Here is an 18444-nt window from a genome sequence, read left to right on the forward strand (position 1 = left end):
GCACCCTGCTTGGATGTGAAGGAGAGTAAGGATTAGTTTCTCCCTCTGTTTATCCCTAGGAGAGCCTCCTGGCCAACACACAGCTCTTGATGTTCCTGAGCTCCTAAACACTGGAAGACCGACACCCCCCTACCCCTACACACACACACTCACAAGTGCTCTCCCTTGCACTTTCAGTATCAAGTATACAGCTTTTTATAGTGTTAAAGCTGTAGGATACTTGTTTCCATGACTAAAGGTGGCATGTCTTTCAGGAATCATGCTGGCTGGACACAGCAGGACTCCAGGATGTTGCTAATTGTTCGTGCTGTGGATGTACAACGGCTAAAATGATAAAATAAGAGAATATTTTGTTTGTATTTATAGGTGATATACACCACTATACATGACACCCTTATAATCATAGTTGCAGAGGTTTGTAATTTCTTGTAACTGCCATAAGAACTCAAATCTGCTCTGATGATAAACGAGTAGATAGCTACTATAAAATAGCATAAGGCCACGGGCTGGTTTTGTTCTTGTTTCCTGAATCTTTTGAGTCATGAGTAATTTTTCAGTCACCTTTCCTTCATGCTTTGGCATCAGCAACTGCTGTGCTTTTAACCTGTCCTATGGGCCTATTCTAACATCACACATGTTTGTTAAAGATTGCAAATTATTTTGATAATGAGAAAAATCTGACTTTAGACCTCTGTGTGTCTACAATAACTCATGTTCATGGACAAAAATTATAAAGGAAAAACTGTTGACTAATTGATTTGATGACCACCATAGCTGAGGGTACTAGGATGAGGTGGAAGTGACAAAGTTAAAGATGGTAAGGTTTTCAATGGGAGTGACCAAGAGGGACAGGATTAGAAATGAGTCCACCCTTTGACAAAGGTTGTTAAAGGTGGAACTACCAGGCAGGAGGAAAAGAGGAAGACATGGAGGAAGTGAAGGCAAACGGAGAGTTGAGAGAGGGTTGGCGTGACAGAAGCGGTTGTAGGAATAGGGTGACATGGAGGGAATCTACAGGTACCTTGGTGTTCATCTGAACAATAGACTGGACTGGACTCATAACTCAGACGCCCTCTACAGGAAAGGGCAGAGCAGGCTGTACCTGCTGCGGAGACTCAGGTCGTTTGGAGTGGAGGGCCCACTCCTGAAGACCTTCTATGACTCTGTTGTGGCTTCTGCTATCTTTTATGGTGTGGTCTGCTGGGGCGGCAGCATCTCTGCTGGGGACAGGAAGAGACTGAACAGGGTGATCCGAAGGGCCAGCTCTGTTCTAGGATGCCCTCTGGACCCAGTGGAGGTGGTGAGTGACAGGAGAACGGCGGCTAAGCTGTCATCCCTGTTGGACAACATCTCCCACCCCATGCAGCAGACTGTGACAGCACTGAGCAGCTCCTTCAGTGGGAGACTGCGGCACCCACGGTGTGGGGCGGAGAGATTTCGCAGGTCTTTCCTCCCCACTGCTGTCAGACTCCATAATAAAGACTTTAACTGATCAAGCACACACATCCATACATATGCAATAATACCAAGTGCAATAATCCTTTCTGTCATCGTTGTATTTTTACTCAGTTGTATATAGTATTTGTATTTGTATTCTATTTTTATCTTATTGTATATTTATTTTATTTTATTCTACTGTATATAGTATTTTATTTTATTCTATTCTGTACAGTTGTGTACTGTATTTATTCTTATTGTATTCTAATTTTTGCGTCATAACTTTTGCACTGTCCACTTCCTGCTGTGACAAAACAAATTTCCCACGTGTGGGACTAATAAAGGTTATCTTATCTTATCTTATCTTATCTAACGTGAGCAGTCAAAAGCAGACAAGGCTAAAAGCCAGATAACGAAAAGATAACCCAGACACACTGAACTTGCTCAGTAAAAAGACGAACCAATAAATGTTTGTGACTTCATGCATAAAGAAATGGACTGAGCAAACTTGTATTAAAATTAAACTAGAAAATAGCTGGACTTCCAGTTTAACTGATCATGACTTACTTATTTGAATTTGACCAATATAAATAAGGTAGTAAGAGGGGCGGCTAAAAGAAGATGTACTAGATCATTGTCATAGACACTGCGATGATTATTTGTCACCTTTGTTAGGATATTTAACAAGAACGTGTTATGGTAGGGAAATACATCAAAGTGCAATGATTACCACTTAAAAACAATAAACAATGGATCAATAAAACATAAAAAAGCATCAAACACATGTGATTTCATGAAGACAATCAGTGTTGTGTAGGCTGTGTTATCGCTGATGACAAAAAATGTTTTTTTTACAGTTATGAATAACTGCTGATAAAACTGAGAATATGCTAATCGCTACTGTAAGTGTAAACTGAGTAAGCATGTCACAGAAGCATGTGTGCAGCATTGTGTTCCTGTGCATGCCTTGGGTTTGCAAGGACTGGTGTTTTTGTGTTTGTACATACCTAAAAACGAGCACTTTTAACACATGTGTGGAGTGTTTTGTGAGTGGGTCTGTGGGGCAACTACTTTGGGTTATATTTAGGAAATGCCAGATGTCTTCCCGAAGGAAAGCATTTTGTGCTGATCTTGTGAGTTATCAGATGCTCTGAGCTTGTAATTAAAACTTTCTGAGACTTCAGCAAAACCTCCCTGTAAATACTGTGCAAGTTTAAGCTATGATAAAAGTCACCTGGATTTCACATATGGACTGAGCTTTTATCAACAGCTTGTTCAACAGCGCTGTCATTTCTAGTTAAACGTACTGTAACAAATCAGTTTATCAGTTTGACAGGCATTGCTGCACATAATATTCATATGATAATCCTGAAAAAATAAATCCATTTTCACTTTTCTTTTTCTCACCTCCTTTTTTAAGTCCGTTTTTGTTTTCTTGGTTAATTAAACTGAGATTAGACATTGTCTTTCAAAAGAGAGCTGGCTGCAGTATGACAGTCTGGGCATTTAACCAGAACAAATGTTTTCGCAATGGAGTAAACATCACATTATAAGTAAGTGCAAATTCACACATCTTTCTTTACTGGTGTTGAAAAGGCAGTAGGTCCATTAACAATCCAAGAGGATCACGGGCCAAGCTGAAATTGATCTTGGCCAAACAGACCTAATCTAACCTGGCGACAGAGAAATCCTCCTGGAGTGACACAATAAAGTGACTGGGGAGAAGCCAGAAAGTTTAACAATACCGCAGCACTTTAATTTTATGCTACAAGGATTTATCAGGCAATAACTATTGTACTGCACATTAGTAGGAGATGCCGTGACCAGATTTTTGATTCAAGCCTAGGGACTGTGCATCTTCAATACAGCATCTATTCTGATACTTATTTGAGATCTAAATACTGTTGAAGCATTAAGCAGATGATGTAAATGATGTAAACAATCCACTGTTACAGTTGCAGGAACTACAAAGAAACGTATTCTAGTTAAGGCTGTACAGAGGTGATGCTTCTTTTCCCTCATAAAAAACATTTGGGAGAGTCGGGACTGCAGGGACCACACGAAGCCAAACATAAGCAAGTTTTATTTTGTCCTGTCATCAACTTGTGGAAAAACTGTTAATTAGTGACAGCTGATATTGACCTTCCACCAGCAAAATGTGTTATTATCTGTTTTGATTTTATATACTGTTTTGTTTGTTTGTTTGTTTGTTAAGTGGGTTTAGAGCTCTGGGTAGCTCCCCAACTGGGTCTAGACTGGGTCTAGAGAGTATTTTAAATTCAGGGAATTTAAAATAGAAAGTAGCTCGTCCACAGAAGGACTGGTAGCTCCCCTTACGATAAGGGTTCAGATCGCGCGAACAGGTGTGAAATGTGTGTGTTTAGTTAGTTTGTTTGTTTGCTTGTTTTAATCAATTTTAAATCATGCTTTTTATTTGTTTTTGTTTCTAATGTCTCTGTAAAGCACTTTGAATCACCTTGTTGTTGAATTGTGCTATACAAATAAATTTGCCTTGCCTTGCCTTGCCTTGCCTTATTTTTAAAAAAGTGAAAGTGATGGTCATGCCTCTTGGATGTTCTGCACAGTTTGTTCAGACACTTTGATTCTCACTCTTAGATGCATGCTTGCAGGGTAGACCCTGGCTATCATTAAAAACAGCAGTGCTGCAATGCTAGCAGACTAAGGTGAATATGGAAGAGTTTAGTAACAAGCTTTACAAGCTTTGATCAGCTCTGATGACTTGTTTTAAATCGAAAGTGTTCTTAGTGTTTGTTTGGTTTTTGACTTTTTTGCTAATTAGATTTTATTAATAACGGCCATCATGTTTGAGTATAAGGATGTTCATAAGTGCACTTCGGACAGCCTAGTTTGCAAGCTGATGAATTACTTTGTCCTCGTATCATCAGATCTATGGCTGTACATCATGGACACTCAGGTGAAGAGAGGACCTGAGCTGTCAAATGATCACCACCTGGCAGTGAGTTGGATCAGATGGCATGGGAAGACACAGGACAAGCCTGGCATAACCAAACATATATTGCAAGTGCGTTGGGATTGCATGGCAGAGGCCTGTGTCTGGGAGATTTTCCAGGTATGCTTCCTATCCAAAGACTCCAAGAAGGCAAAGTACTTTGACAGTCAGAACCGTCTCTCTGGCTTGCTATGTAACACAAAAGGAATATATTATGCCCTCCCTTAACAAATTAACGTGAGTCTTCCACGTTCCCTGAATATGTATTTCAAAATTTAGCTCAAAACACCCCTTATAATTCTCCCTGTTGTAACTTTATAGTGTTTGTTCTCACTCAAGAAAGATATACAACAAAGCATTGTTAGTTGAATTGACAAAAACCTAAAACCTCAATCACACCTAACCGTTTTCACTAAGGTGGTTATTTGTTTCTGGGTGCGCTTACATAAACGGGGACATCTGATGAACCAACTGTGTTCTGCCTGCCTCATTACATTATCTAGATTGTCAGGTAATGAAGTTCAATAAAGAATATAAAAAATAAAATGGCGAAAGGAAAATGTGTTGTTGCAAATAAGGCAAGAGGGCAATGCAGCAGAAAATAGCTGTGCTGTGAATTCATGGGTTAATATATTTATTTTACCACTCAGTGCTCTCTCAGCAAGGCTATTTATTTCATATATGACAGCTGCACATTAGAGTTATAAAACTTTAAACCTGATCCTCTTAAACATTACCGGCTCTTCAGTGCATTGAGATCTGATGCAGTCCCATAGCCTAATGAAGAATGTATGAAACATACTCCTCCAGCAGAAAATGACTGTTGCACTTTACAGCACAGTGTTGTTAAAAGACTCAGTGATAATGTGGCATATCATAGCAGACTTCAAAACACAAATCGAAACAGAACTTTCTTTGGATGGAGTATCTATTTAGCATAAGTAGGCCATGTGAAAATGAAGCCACCTTTGTGATGCTTATATTAAAAAAGTGGCAAAGTTAGTTAAGGTTAATAACTGTGATTGTGGTCTTATTAGTAAATATACAGTGTACACTCCTATTCACATTCTTTAAAATACAGGCAGCCGACAGTGCCTCCTGTCAGCTACCTAGTAGATACACCTATGGGATAAATTTGAAAATCCTAGGTGATTTTCAGAAAACCTAACCTCTGCTCTCTAACCTTGAGGTCAAACTGGTCCCAAGATTAGTATAAATGCAACTATGGCATTGATTTCCAATTTCTTCTCGAATTATCACATTCACAAACTTGGGTGTTCATGCTGCCCACCCGCCTGCCAGGTGGCGTGACGACAAGACCCCATCAGCTTTTGACAGCCGAGGGGTAAAAAGTTAATAAGTTGTTAACAGGTGATTTTCAGTAAGTGTGTTTATGTTTTTTACACCAACAGTCCTACCTGTATTACTGCATGTAAATAGTCATCATAGATGGACTTACAAATATCAAGTATCTATTATGAGGGCATTATATAAAGTGTTACCCGTCATACAAATTTTTGCTGCCTTTTTAAAAGGCCAAAAAGTCTTTAAATCTTAAATATCCATTAAATAAGTTTGATTAAACACACATAAACACACAATTCAAGTGGCCGTGACTACTATCCGGTCGTTAAGTCTGACGTCACTAGCTGTGTCCGGGCCTAAACTCCGCTGCAGGTCCATATATCAAACGATCACTATGGCATTACTGAGAGTTGAAAAACTGTCTAAAGTCTTTCATCTGTAATAAAATGATCAGCGTTCTGCTCTACCAGGTGTAACAATTGAGTTTAACATCCAGGCATCCATGAAAACGGAATTTATGACTGTTACGTTCCCCCCGAAGGGGTCTAGGCATGTGAGAGAGGGGATCAGTAACAAATGAGTCCAGAATCAGAATGAAAAAGGAAAACAAACAGAGTTGTTCTGCATCAATAAAACTTTATTACAAAATGGTACAGGTTAACATTAACTTAAAGGGCCGGCAAGGCCGTCTTACCAATAACGCCAAAGAAACAAAGAAAACGCTCGCAGCCACGAAAGGCAGGAGGACTACCAAACAAACACAATAAAAAAGGAGGCACTTCCCACACTTCCTACCCTACTCCCCACCACGGGGAGACACTCTCAGGGCCCACAAGCCCATCTGCTCACTGGTCAGAAAGAGGCTGTCTGTCAAAAATCTAGCACAGAAACGCGTCGCGCCACCGAGGAAAAAGCCACCCTGCTCACAGCTCATCCCCAGTTTAAATAGCCTCAGAGGATGATTGCTGACTGGAGTCAGGTGGCAAACGAGGCTAATCAGCAGCAGCTGTGTCCTGGGGAGAGAGGAGAGTGAGAGAGACAGAGAGGGGTAGGAGTGGCAAGAGGGGTGGAGGCGGGGAGAGTGGGCAAACACCCCACCCACACACTCCCACAGCCTCACAGAACGTAACATTGACATTTAACAGAGTTAGAAGTTAGCAGGAAGTTAGCTCGCTAGCTTCTATCTAAATACAATATAGCATGTCCTGACTGTGGGGTTTTGGAAACAAATTAAAACGTCCAGCTCTGTTATCACTTCCAACATAAATGAAGACAGAAAACTAAACAGCAGTGACGTTTGTAGGGTTACTGAAGTTGGGCTAGCTGGTATATAATGATGTGCTACGTGACCGCTAGCGACACAGCTATGTTAGCATAATATAAACAAGCTAACTTTTTTCCACTCGATAAAAGTTAACGTGAGTGTTCTCGGTGGTCAGGAACAAATGTAATCGCATGGCAGGATGCTGTAAAAGGACCAAACTTCAGCCAGGAGAACAACTGAGATAATCCATCCACAATACGAGGTTAGTCATTCATATGCTGCTGCATGGGCTGGGCTGTAGTTACATCCTAAGGTTTTAAAAACTGAGCTTAAATAAATGATTAGCGGTAATAAAAGCCGAGGGAGGTCAACAGTGATCACTGACTGTTTTAGGAGCTTTTTGAGATTAAATAGAAGAAAATGCATAACATTAAACATGTAAACAACACAAAAGCCATATTAAACACAGACTACTTTAGGCCCGGAAGTAGGATTCGTCACATCATCACTTAACTACCGGATAACAAGCCACATTGAAGAACTAAGGAATATGTGCCAGATGAAACTGAGCTTTCCTTTCTCTTCTTTCGGATCTGTCAGTTTCTCTGTTAAAGAGAAGCCCTAAACTCCCCTTGCCTTGTGCTCAGGTCGAGATATACTCAGTAACAGTACACTCTCTTCACTTCTTTGTCTCCCCCCTCCTCTCTTGGGTTTCTTTTCTTTCTCTTCCTCATCTCGCTTCTCCATCACTCTCTTGCTTCTATCCCCCTCATTAGGATGTCAGATCTCATTACAGAAGAAAAACAGCCGATTTAAAGGAGAAAGCAGATTGGTTTAATGGTTTGATGCAAATCCCTTCTCGTATTTTTTTCTTTCCTTTTACTGAGCATGTTTATGTGTGCAAATTCACACTGGAGAAAGGAACCAGTGCCACGGGGCTGCATATTCAAGCAAATATAATCATGCTTTGCAAAAAACTTCACAACAAGCAAACAAACACACACACACACTTGCACTTATGTAACAGACCAGAGTTGATCCCTTGTCCCAGCAACTGAATACATTTCAGTTCTGAAACGTAATGAGGAAAAAAGTTTTGAACACTGCAGTATTTCCAGATAAGACTACAAACAACTACATGAAATTACTGTCTGTCATCCTTAAAAAGAGGAGCTAGCAGTTGTAAGGCACTACAGTCCATTAGACTAAAATTATGCCAAGAATTGAAAATACATGACATAAAATGGACATAGATATAAAGTGTATTAGAGATATTTAAAATGCATAATGTCTATGTGAATAACACCACAGCAAAATATAGTGTAGAATATCAATAAGAATTATTTGCCAAATGCAGTGCACTGTCCACACTATCTGGTCAACACATGACAAACTTTTATTACATACACTTAAGAAATGGGGAATGTGAGATTACAGTTTTTACACTGACTGAAATTTTCTGTAAAATGTATTTAAAGTCCAAAAAAAAGAAGTGTATTCACTTTTATTCATACAGCCTGGCAGCATTCGGTTGTCTGGATCCGCAAGCTGTTCAGAAAATATTACTTTGTTTTTACTGTGGCTTAGTGACTACTGATTGTCTGAATTTGTATCTGTCTCTTCTAAAGATATGTTAGGGATAGATGTTAAAATATAAACCATCTCTTATCAACTGCAATAGACCAACCTTGAGAAATAACAGCTACACTGAATCCAGCCATTCTCACAGTCACCACCTGAGCTACATGCAGGCCTAATGTTAAGCTATTAAAGAGAAAAACAGCCACAGTCATTCAGAGACACTGTTATTCCCAATGGTTAGAGTCATTAATACAAGTCAAGATAGCTTTTATGAGATAAAGAGGGAAAGTACAAAAACAAAAAAGTAAGCGCAAATGCAGAAGGGAAGGACGAAATGGTAGAAAACAAGGAGAGGTCAGAAAAAAGGAAAGAAAAAACAGACAATACGGGCATAAAACAGCACGAGGTAAAGACTTACATTCTTCTCTTAATTAGCAGAGATGATAGATGAGACAGAGGAACAAAAAAAAGTCAGAATGGTAAACATATTTGTAAAGAGAAAAAGGAAATCATTGCAAGCAGTAGGAGAGATCACAACATCATTAAGATAATGGAGAAAATGAGACTGATGTTACAGAAAAAGGAAGCGATTGTAAATTAAGACAGGAAAGCATAGTGACAAGTGAAGCGTAGGCTGATTTTAGAAGCACAATCTCTTGTGGGAAAATATACCAGCATGTAGGTGTATTCATGTGCGCGCTGGAGAAGATGTGGCCATGCAGGAATAATCGTTTAAAATAGGCCGCATTAACCTGCAGCCCTCTGGGGCACTGGCCTGGTTTAATCCAAGAATGAAACACATCACTGCCTGCACACATGCATGCAAAAACACGCAAATACACACTCATAGTTGCTATACATAGAGTTGTGCTGTGTAGATGTAAAAGTAATGAAGAGGCTGAGACTGTAGCAAATCACTGAAGAAGATTGTGTAGATGTGAGAGATGTTTGATCGGGGGGTGACACATGTAGTCGAGGTTTAGTAAAAGCTTTTTTATTTTTCCTTCAGTTGTATTAGCCACAGTGACAGTGCTGTTAATGCAACACTCACAGCAACAATTAATGTAGTGCTGAAATGAACTGAGCTAGAAGACTTGAGAGCTGTGGAAGCCAAGCAGACAGGTTTACCAATTACCAACATTTTAAACTCAACTTGAGTGAACTGTCAAAGTGTGCTGACAAATAGCTGTCCGCTGTGCTGGGAGACAATGGCTTCCTGAGACTACAGGTCTGTTGGTTTACTGCAGTGTTGGACATAAAATAAGCCATCAGACTAGCAGAGTATTGTGAAAATCATCATCATTCTGGCAAAAGTTTGCCACAATGTAACTAACTTAGTCACAACTCTAACATTTTACCTTCTAAAATCATTTGAACTATAGATCAGAGGCCACCGTATATCCACTTTACTCGCTTCTTCTTCATGTCCTGTTTGTTCCTAATTCGCATTTCCTTTCGTGTGTCTCTTTGAGATAAAACCGGCCCAGAAAAACAGTAGCTATAAAAACAGCGCACGCAAAATTAGAGTCACTTAGATGGCTTTTGTTGTACCACGTTGCTCCTCTTCATAGTTAAGTGCCCAGTTAAATAATGCTATGCCCCCTGCTCTCAGCGAATATTGTGGGCTTCATTTGACTGCCTTGTTTAAATTGGCCCTAAATTAGACTGACACTGTGCACCACACACTGCAGACCTCTGACTACAACTTTGGAAATTTTGAAGTCAAATACCCACACAAAACTGTCTCTCTTTTCTTTTCAGCAAAGGGATGACTTATAGCATTAATTACATTGATCCATGCCAGCTTAATGAACCAATAATGTGAGCTTGCCATTGCCAAGAAAAGGCACTATGACATAATTAATGACTTACCGCTTACTATGTCAGCACAGCCCTTATCAGTTCATTATGTGCCATCACTCTATGCATTATGAACCTTATTAGACAACCTCCTTTTCACTGCACATGCTATTCACACAAATTTCAAAATACGCTGTGTAAAGGCCAAGCTTTAATTCAATAGCCCTGAGACTTCAAGGTGCTGTTAATCTTCGGTGTGTTGTTCTTGCAGTGTAGTTACAAGGGCCAAGCGCAGCAGGGAAATATTTGTGCATGAGATAAAATATATGCTCTGATGAAGGATTTAGCTCCAACAACATCAGACAATCTATTAAAACACTGTATCATTGGAGAAGTGCATTGTAAACTTCCAGTGTTACAATTAAATGCACACGGTCTAATCCACAGTCTATTGATTTTCGTAGCTGCAGTGCAAATTTCCTTTGTGAGTTTCTCATACCCATCTATTGAAACTACAAATACAAGGCACAGTAAATTATAGATAACACTGGATTATCTCTGTGCACTTCTGAAGCATACTTATTTAAATGATTTCTGCTTGCAAAGACAATGATATCACTGTATGAAGCGTTCTGAATTTCACTGATTGTAATCAAAGCAATATCCCACAAGAATATGAGCAAACCCAATGACCCAACTCTGAAATGTGCTTCAAAAGCTATGCTTGGTGCTTATGGAAGATGTTCTTTCCTTTTAAGTGAGTGAAACTGATGAACTCAAACTCTGGTCTAGGGTGGCACATTTACTGTCATAATTCTGACCTGAATGCTAATGATAGCTATTAAGGATCGACTCGTTAAAGACGTCGACGGAGCTGTGAAAGCGGCTTGAGAGACTTGGGTGTTTTTTTGTGGATATGATACCGTAATGGGATTAACATGGTATACCTAAACCCACAACGAGATAAGCTCAATGAGGTCCTATTAAAAATACACTGCTGGCAACAATGGAGAGCGAGTGAGAATGACTGTGTGAGTTCGATAGTAAATGTATCCAACTGCAGTTCATTGCGAATAAAAAAAAGGGAAAAAAACATCCACACAGCCTATTGTGCTTCACAAACACGATAAGCTTGGCAATGCCTTTTTCTATGCCACTTACTCTTTATTTTTCATAAAGCATTATCTTCATTTGGCTCTAGACTTGATAGAAATTCACTGGACCAACTAGACAACATACCATTCACTTTGTAGAAAAGAAAACTGGCACTGACGAGGGTTGATATATTCAGTGCAAAGGTATCTCAGTTGTTCCTGACATTGGTTAACAAGTATTATTTTTGCTTGGTGACTGATTAAAAACAACTTTAGATACTAGAGAACACACATATTGTCTCATTACAAAAGGTAATTGCAGCACATTCTTGCATTTTTATGTTAGACATGATGCATTATTTGCCTAGTGTGTGGCAGAAAAATAGTGGATATCATAAACTATTCAAGGACCAATTCTTATATTTTAAACTATGGAAAAGCTGTTGAAGTTACACTTTATATTTAAGACATATATGGGTTGATCTTCCTGAGCAGAAACACACCAATGGGCTTAAAAATGCCATCTACAAAATCAAGGACTGTTCTTTGTTGTGAACCATCTTGGCCTTGCTCAAATATGGACATGTATTCTGAGATGTACTGGTATTTAAGGAGAATTTTTAGGTATCTATATGTGTAGTATGTATTTTTCTGAGAGCTTTTTACTTTTACTGTGGCTACATCTATCTCTACAATATATATTTCTACTTTCAAGTCCTTAGATTTTCAAATTAGGCCAGTTACTTCACATTAAATGACTCTCTCATACAATGACTGCTTCTGCCATCCGTGAACAATTTACCATGGCGTCAAGCAAAGCACAGTGCAGTGTTGGAGTGCAGTCTTTGCATGACCAATAGAAATGAGGAATGACATGAAGTGGGTACATATTATACACATACACATCACTGGGCGCAGAAAGAAAAAAGACATACACAGATTGCACAACACATATTTGGGACCTTCACTTAGCCTAGCAGGCAGAGCAGTGAATGTAACTCTCTTTGTGAAAGGGCCTTAATACATTCAATTGATTTGAACCTAAATCAACTGGAACAATAACACATAAAAGACAATCATATTGGCTTATCTATCACCGGAGCCTAATGCTAGTTAAAAACAATGAAAGAGGGAAAAGCCATAATTTATGTATAATTTCTAGTTGTATACTCAAGGGTTTAAGTAGGTCAGAACTATCAGAATAGTGTTTTTAGTGAAAATTTCCACAACTTTTGGTTACATTACTAAAGCATAAGAAAAGTGAGAGTGATCATGAAGGAAATAGCATGGAAGGTAATTTTAAATGGAGCATTTCTAACAGTCAGAGAATATCAGCAGGAGCTGAGCTCTAAACTGATCACCAACTGGCTGAGTTGGATCAGGTGGAAGGGGAAGTTAGTGGGCAGGGCTGGCACAGCCAAATGTATTATGATGGTGTGGTGGGAACATCTAACAGATCTTAAATTCCTACCTCCGGCAGAAGTTTGACAGCATTCCGAGGGAGACTCGGGAGACTGAGTCTACCACGTGGATCATGTTCTCCACCTTCATTGAGGTGATTGCACGGACCTGTGGCCACAGGGTAGTTGATCTGTTTCATGGTTTTACAGTGTCTGAACCAGATGTTGGATGGTGGTGAAGAAAGCAGTCAAGCTGAAGAATGGGTCCTATTGAGCTTGGTTAGCCTGTGGGACTGAGGGCAGGTAACAAGCGCGGTGTGGCTCTGGCTCCAGCAAAAATTCAGGTGTGGGAGGAGTTTGGTGAGGCCATGTAACAAGATTTTTGGTCTACCTCAAAACAATTCTCGCAAACCGTCAGATGCCTCAAGAGGAGGAAGCAGTGCTCTGCTCACATTAGGTACAGTGGGAGTGGGGTGCTGCTGACTTCAAGTGGGTATATAATCAGGTGGTGGATGGAATACTTAGAGGATCTCGTCTGAGTCTGGGAACGAGACGGATAACTCAGATTGAGGTATCTGTTTGACTACACTTTGGTAGTCTCAGGATCTTGTCTTTGCTTTTAGTGGATGATATAATTCTGTTCACATTATCAGGTGATGGCTTCCAGGTCGCACTGGAGTGGTTCTTAGTTTAGTGTTAAACAGCAGAATTGAGAATTAGCATCTCCAAGTTTGAGACCGCAGGTCTCAGTGGGAGAAGGTTGAAATGCCCACTCTCAGTCAGGGACAAGTTATGATTATAATATGACAACAGGTTTAGCCCATAAAGAACTATTTTTTTTGCTTTTGTCCTATAGATATATCTCACAGAAGTTAAATCAGTACTTCAACTCACCTCAACTTCAGCCTGTTTCTTACCTACTGAAAACAAAATTAAGGCCAGAGAGCCACACAAACAAGCCCAATACCTAACCAATAAGAACGAGACCCTCTTTGGATTGGCTAGCTGCTTTTCTGAATCTCCCTCCAAAACATTTCATATAAAAAGCTTGCCACTGAAATGCAACGTTGTGCTTTTCCAAAAGCCAGCACCTTGATTTACCCTATACCAGTTGATCTTCAACACAAGACCTCTGTGTGGCTGTAACTTTTTCTCTTTCTCCTACTCAGCAGCTATTCCAAGGCTATGTGACTATAGCGCACTTCCTTTCTGCTGAACATGTGAATACTGAAAATACAAATGGATTAAATCTAACACAGTTTTAAATTACACCTCTTACCAGCTGGTTACAGTCACCATCAAGGTCAAAACTTGGATTTTTTTTACCTACCTTTACTCCTTCACTAAATGCTTTTTGCCTCTGTGAGTCTAATTTGTGTACTACTGTTGTATCATACACTTTATAGAGAAAGTGGTTGCCCTTGTTTTCCATAACATACTCTTAGTCACTTGTCAGAGATGACTGAGTTTATTTACCTTAAACACAGTTTCAGAGTTCAGGGCTTAAACTCTAAAATGTCTAAGCCACACGAAGTAGAAACAAAACAAAACATGAAACTGCATTGATGATACAATTTGATGCAATGACTGCCTTACCTGTGTTGTTGCGGTAGGGCCCTGAGTCTGGGCCCTGGCTCTGGCTAAGGCTTCTCATGGGGCCCTTGTTGTGATAGACACGTTCTTCATAGATCGGATCTATGTGGTGCTCTGGGGACCCCAGAGGCCGAAGGGGCTCTTGACTATGCTGACTACTGTAGGAGCCACGAGAACCTAGAGTGAAGAAAGAGGAAGTAAAAAGATGTGAGTACAACACAGTGAAAAAGGAATGACAAAGTGAAAGGTAGAAAATGAGGAAAGAAGATGAGCAGGTTAGAAACAAAAAGGATGGAGAGGGTTGAGTAAGAAGTATTTGACATGTGAAAAGAGAGGTAAAATAAAGACATAAATGTGTATATGGTATTTAAACGAAAGGAAAATAAAGAAGCATATGCGGCAACAAGTCTATTTGAATTTTAGAACTGTCCATTGCCATTCTTCACCTACGCTGATGTAGACTAGTGTTGTGGGATAATTAGGACGCTGTAAACAAAGTCGTTCTGAGCAACTAAGGGTTTGGTAGTGTGTGTGTGTTCGTCTGTCTGTGTTTGTACGACTGGTAAGGAAGTGAGAGAGTTATAGTTCAAGCAAATCAAAAGCAGAGAAAAAAATAGAGACATATGCAGCAACAAATGAGATAAGAAGAAATATACAGATTGAGAGAGACAGAAAACAGGGAGTGATGCCTCTGCATTTAATTTTTTTAATCTCCATGGAACACATTGCTGTTCGGCAGCTATAAAATAATGAGATGCAACCCCCCCTTCCCCCTCTCTCCTTTGCTCTGTGTTTGGCAGAAGTCCCACAGAAAAAAACATGACAAGGAAACATTGACAGCAGGCATTTGTTCATTACACAGCAGGACAAATGTAAGGCAAGGGGCCTCCCAATGAAGACGAGGAGACCCAAAATTAAAATTAGGCAAGGGTAGAAAAGTAGCAAAGTGGGGGAATATGGGTTTATATGGGAGGGTTTAGGTGACATGGTGCGAGATAGAAATAAAAAGACATAAATAGTCATACATACACTGAGTTAGAAAGCTATGAGTGACTGAGATGGTCCAGTGGAGCTAATGTCATATCATATTACAATAGTTTTCAGTGCACTTGAAGTCGCATGCCAAGAAAGTTACACGGGATGATGGGCCAGTGCACGAAGATTCAAACCTCCATGTGAATCCATCATCAATGTAACACAGTCAAATACCTCAATCTGTCAGGTTATATCAGAAATCAATGCATATTAATAGACTTTGCCATCTAAGTAGGATTAAATATATGCACACCGAAGAATGAATCAGCCAGAGTTTCGGGTGAGTTCATTGTGAAACCTGGCCCCACCTTATCATGCGAATTCCTGAGGTCAGATGGCCCAGGATGTGAGTGGGCATTAAGGCGTCTGGGGAGGGAACTCAAAACTGGATTATAGATGGCAGACAGTTGGTGTCGTAAGCATGCTGTACAGTGCAGCGAGGAATGCCCAGACCTCTACATCGGAGAGACCAAACAGCCACTTCACAAGCGCATGGCACAACATAGAAGAGCCACCTCTACAGGACAAGACTCAGCAGTTCATCTGCATCTTAAGGATAAAGGACACTCTTTCGAGGATGCCAATGTTCACATTTTGGACAGAGAGGACAGATGGTTTGAAAGAGGAGTGAAAGAAGCCATCTATGACCACTGTGTGATCTTTGAACAGAGGCGGTGGTTTACAACACCAACTGTCTGCCATCTATAATCCAGTTTTGAGTTCCCTCCCCAGACGCCTTAACGCCCACTCACATCCTGGGCCATCTGACCTCAGGAATTTGCATGATAAGGTGGGGCCAGGTTTCACAATGAGCTCACCCGAAACTCTGGCTGATTGGGACCCACACCCAGTTTCACAGGTGAAACCTCTCAGGTGATTAGAGGATCATCAGGGGGTCCTTTTGTCCCTCTGTGGGGGGAAACTCCCACTAGGTTTAAATCTGGGACTCCCCACCATTTGACCTTAGAACTGAAGAAGCTTCTCGGATGAGAGGTGAAACGTCTTCAAGTAACTTAAAGAAGTCCAGACGCTTTTCTTTGCAAGCTCCTTTGACAACCTATTATCCTATTTCTTTACTATTATGGCAGATGATAAACCGCTGTTGCACCTCAACTCTGTCCTTCTTTCAGCTGTGTGGTTATCTGACTGGCCTGTTAACCTCCCAAGCCTATGAAAGGTTGGCTGCATCCCTTCATACTCTACTGGCCAGCTGTAGCCAGATGGTGAACTCAAACAGCAAGAGGACAAGGGTGTCAGCATAAGGGAAGAAAAAAGAATAATAGATACTGGAAGAACAGACATTAGAACTGCCGTGGACCCCAGGTGAAAATACAGTGAATTTTACAGGACTGAAAGACAATATGAGAATATGCATAAAAGAATACTAATTAGAGTCGTGGACACACCCATTAACAGCATGACTCATCTGAGCTCTTTCACTTCCTCTAGTGCCTTTCATCTTTGAAGTCTTGGTGAGTTGGTTTTATTTCATTATACATTTACTCTTTGGCTCACGGGGGCCCACTCATGGAAGTACTGACCTCTTTCTTTAAAGAGGAAGTGGAACTTTAAGACAAAAATGACAGGCTGATGTAGAGAGTGAGAGAGATCCACTCATATGATGTTTTATTCAGTAAAATATTTAAAATGAATAACAACATGCCAAACCCAACTCTGGCTCCTTGGTGAATTACAGTCCTGCCTGTTTAGTAAAAAATAGAGCAAACTACATTTTTACCTACAAAAATATAGCAAGGAGCTGCTCATTCACCTGTATATTGTAATTCCACCAAGAATGGTAGTATAGTTCTCAACGGCAGATTTAATATTAAAGATGACTGTTACAACATTTTTTCTGAGAAGCATAAATTAAAAAAACAGAACAAAACTATATATTGAATTTCCACAGCTTTGAGTTTCCAATGTTAACCAGCAACTATTTTCAGTGCCAATAAAGCTCCGCATCAAACCACACATTATATATTGTATGCTGCATATATTATCCTGCATTGCTACCATGGCAATATTTAGACCCAGTGAACTATATCACACCAGCCCTTCATACAAAAAGCACAGACAGTAAACGTCTTTTTTAGGCAATTTCTGTTGTACGCAGCTTAACTCTGGCATAGAGTAGGAGCTGTGAAGCTGCTAAGTACCTCTCCAAACATGCTACTCAGATGAACTCTACTGTGCTTTTCCTAGGAGCACATCATCCACTCCGATAAGCCATTTTCTGAGTAACACTATCTACACACAATTCATGCTTGGTAGGATTTTGAAAATGTGGTAACTATCAGACCTTACAGGTGAAATAAAACATAGTGCATTGCCAGCATGAATTGCCATTAAATTGCCCTCATGCAATCAACGACAATCTGGTAGTCTATGCACATGATAGCAAACTGCGTTAATTTTATTTCCCCAGTCCACTCCTGCTCACGTCTTTCTTTTCTACTCCATTTAAAGCCTTCAGGAGACATGGAACCTGAGGCAATGCGTCAAGATCACAGTTGCACCCTCAGGGTAAACCATGAAGGTCATGTTCCTATCACCGTAGCTCTAAGTTTAAAGAACTAATCAAATAAACTTACTCCGTGTAGCATGGTTCAATCAATATTCATCTATTTTATTTTTTGTTTCATTTTTTTGATGAAAAAAAATCAAAATACACACAGGAAAAAATGTCCATGGCAAAGGATGCTCTAGCAGAGTCACCAAGAACAACCTTTTCCTTACTTCACTCACAGTTGCAATTAAACTACAAAATGTCCTTTCTGAAGTCAGTAAGAAGAAAAAAACACAGCAGATCAAGAAGAAGATAAATCATTTCCTAGTGTATTGAAAGCAATGTCAATATTTATAGACCTACAGTTGGGTCTATAGATATTTTGACACCGGTTTTAGTACATGTAACCCTGGGAAACGCCAAACAGATTGTATCTTAATCTAAATCCATTTGGT

General features: G+C 40.0%; 1 protein-coding gene across 4 annotated transcripts in view; it reads right to left on the minus strand.

The window, feature by feature from the left end:
- The window catches only part of ctnnd2a (catenin (cadherin-associated protein), delta 2a), a 268465-nt gene that overhangs the window by 116465 nt on the left and 133556 nt on the right, over nucleotides 1-18444 (minus strand). For 3 of the 4 annotated variants that reach the window (XM_085287437.1, XM_085287438.1, XM_085287435.1), the window contains exon 11: nucleotides 14449-14622. In XM_085287437.1, coding sequence (XP_085143563.1) covers nucleotides 14449-14622 — 174 coding nt within the window. Of the gene's footprint in view, nucleotides 1-8006; nucleotides 8049-14448; nucleotides 14623-18444 lie in introns of all 4 variants that reach the window. The other variant, XM_085287436.1, reaches the window with a different exon arrangement.

This window comes from Mchenga conophoros, linkage group LG9 (assembly GCF_057382185.1).
Source record: "Mchenga conophoros isolate Kocher_MC1m ecotype Shallow Benthic linkage group LG9, M_conophoros_male_GT1.1, whole genome shotgun sequence".
In the NCBI taxonomy this organism is placed as follows: domain Eukaryota; kingdom Metazoa; phylum Chordata; class Actinopteri; order Cichliformes; family Cichlidae; genus Mchenga; species Mchenga conophoros.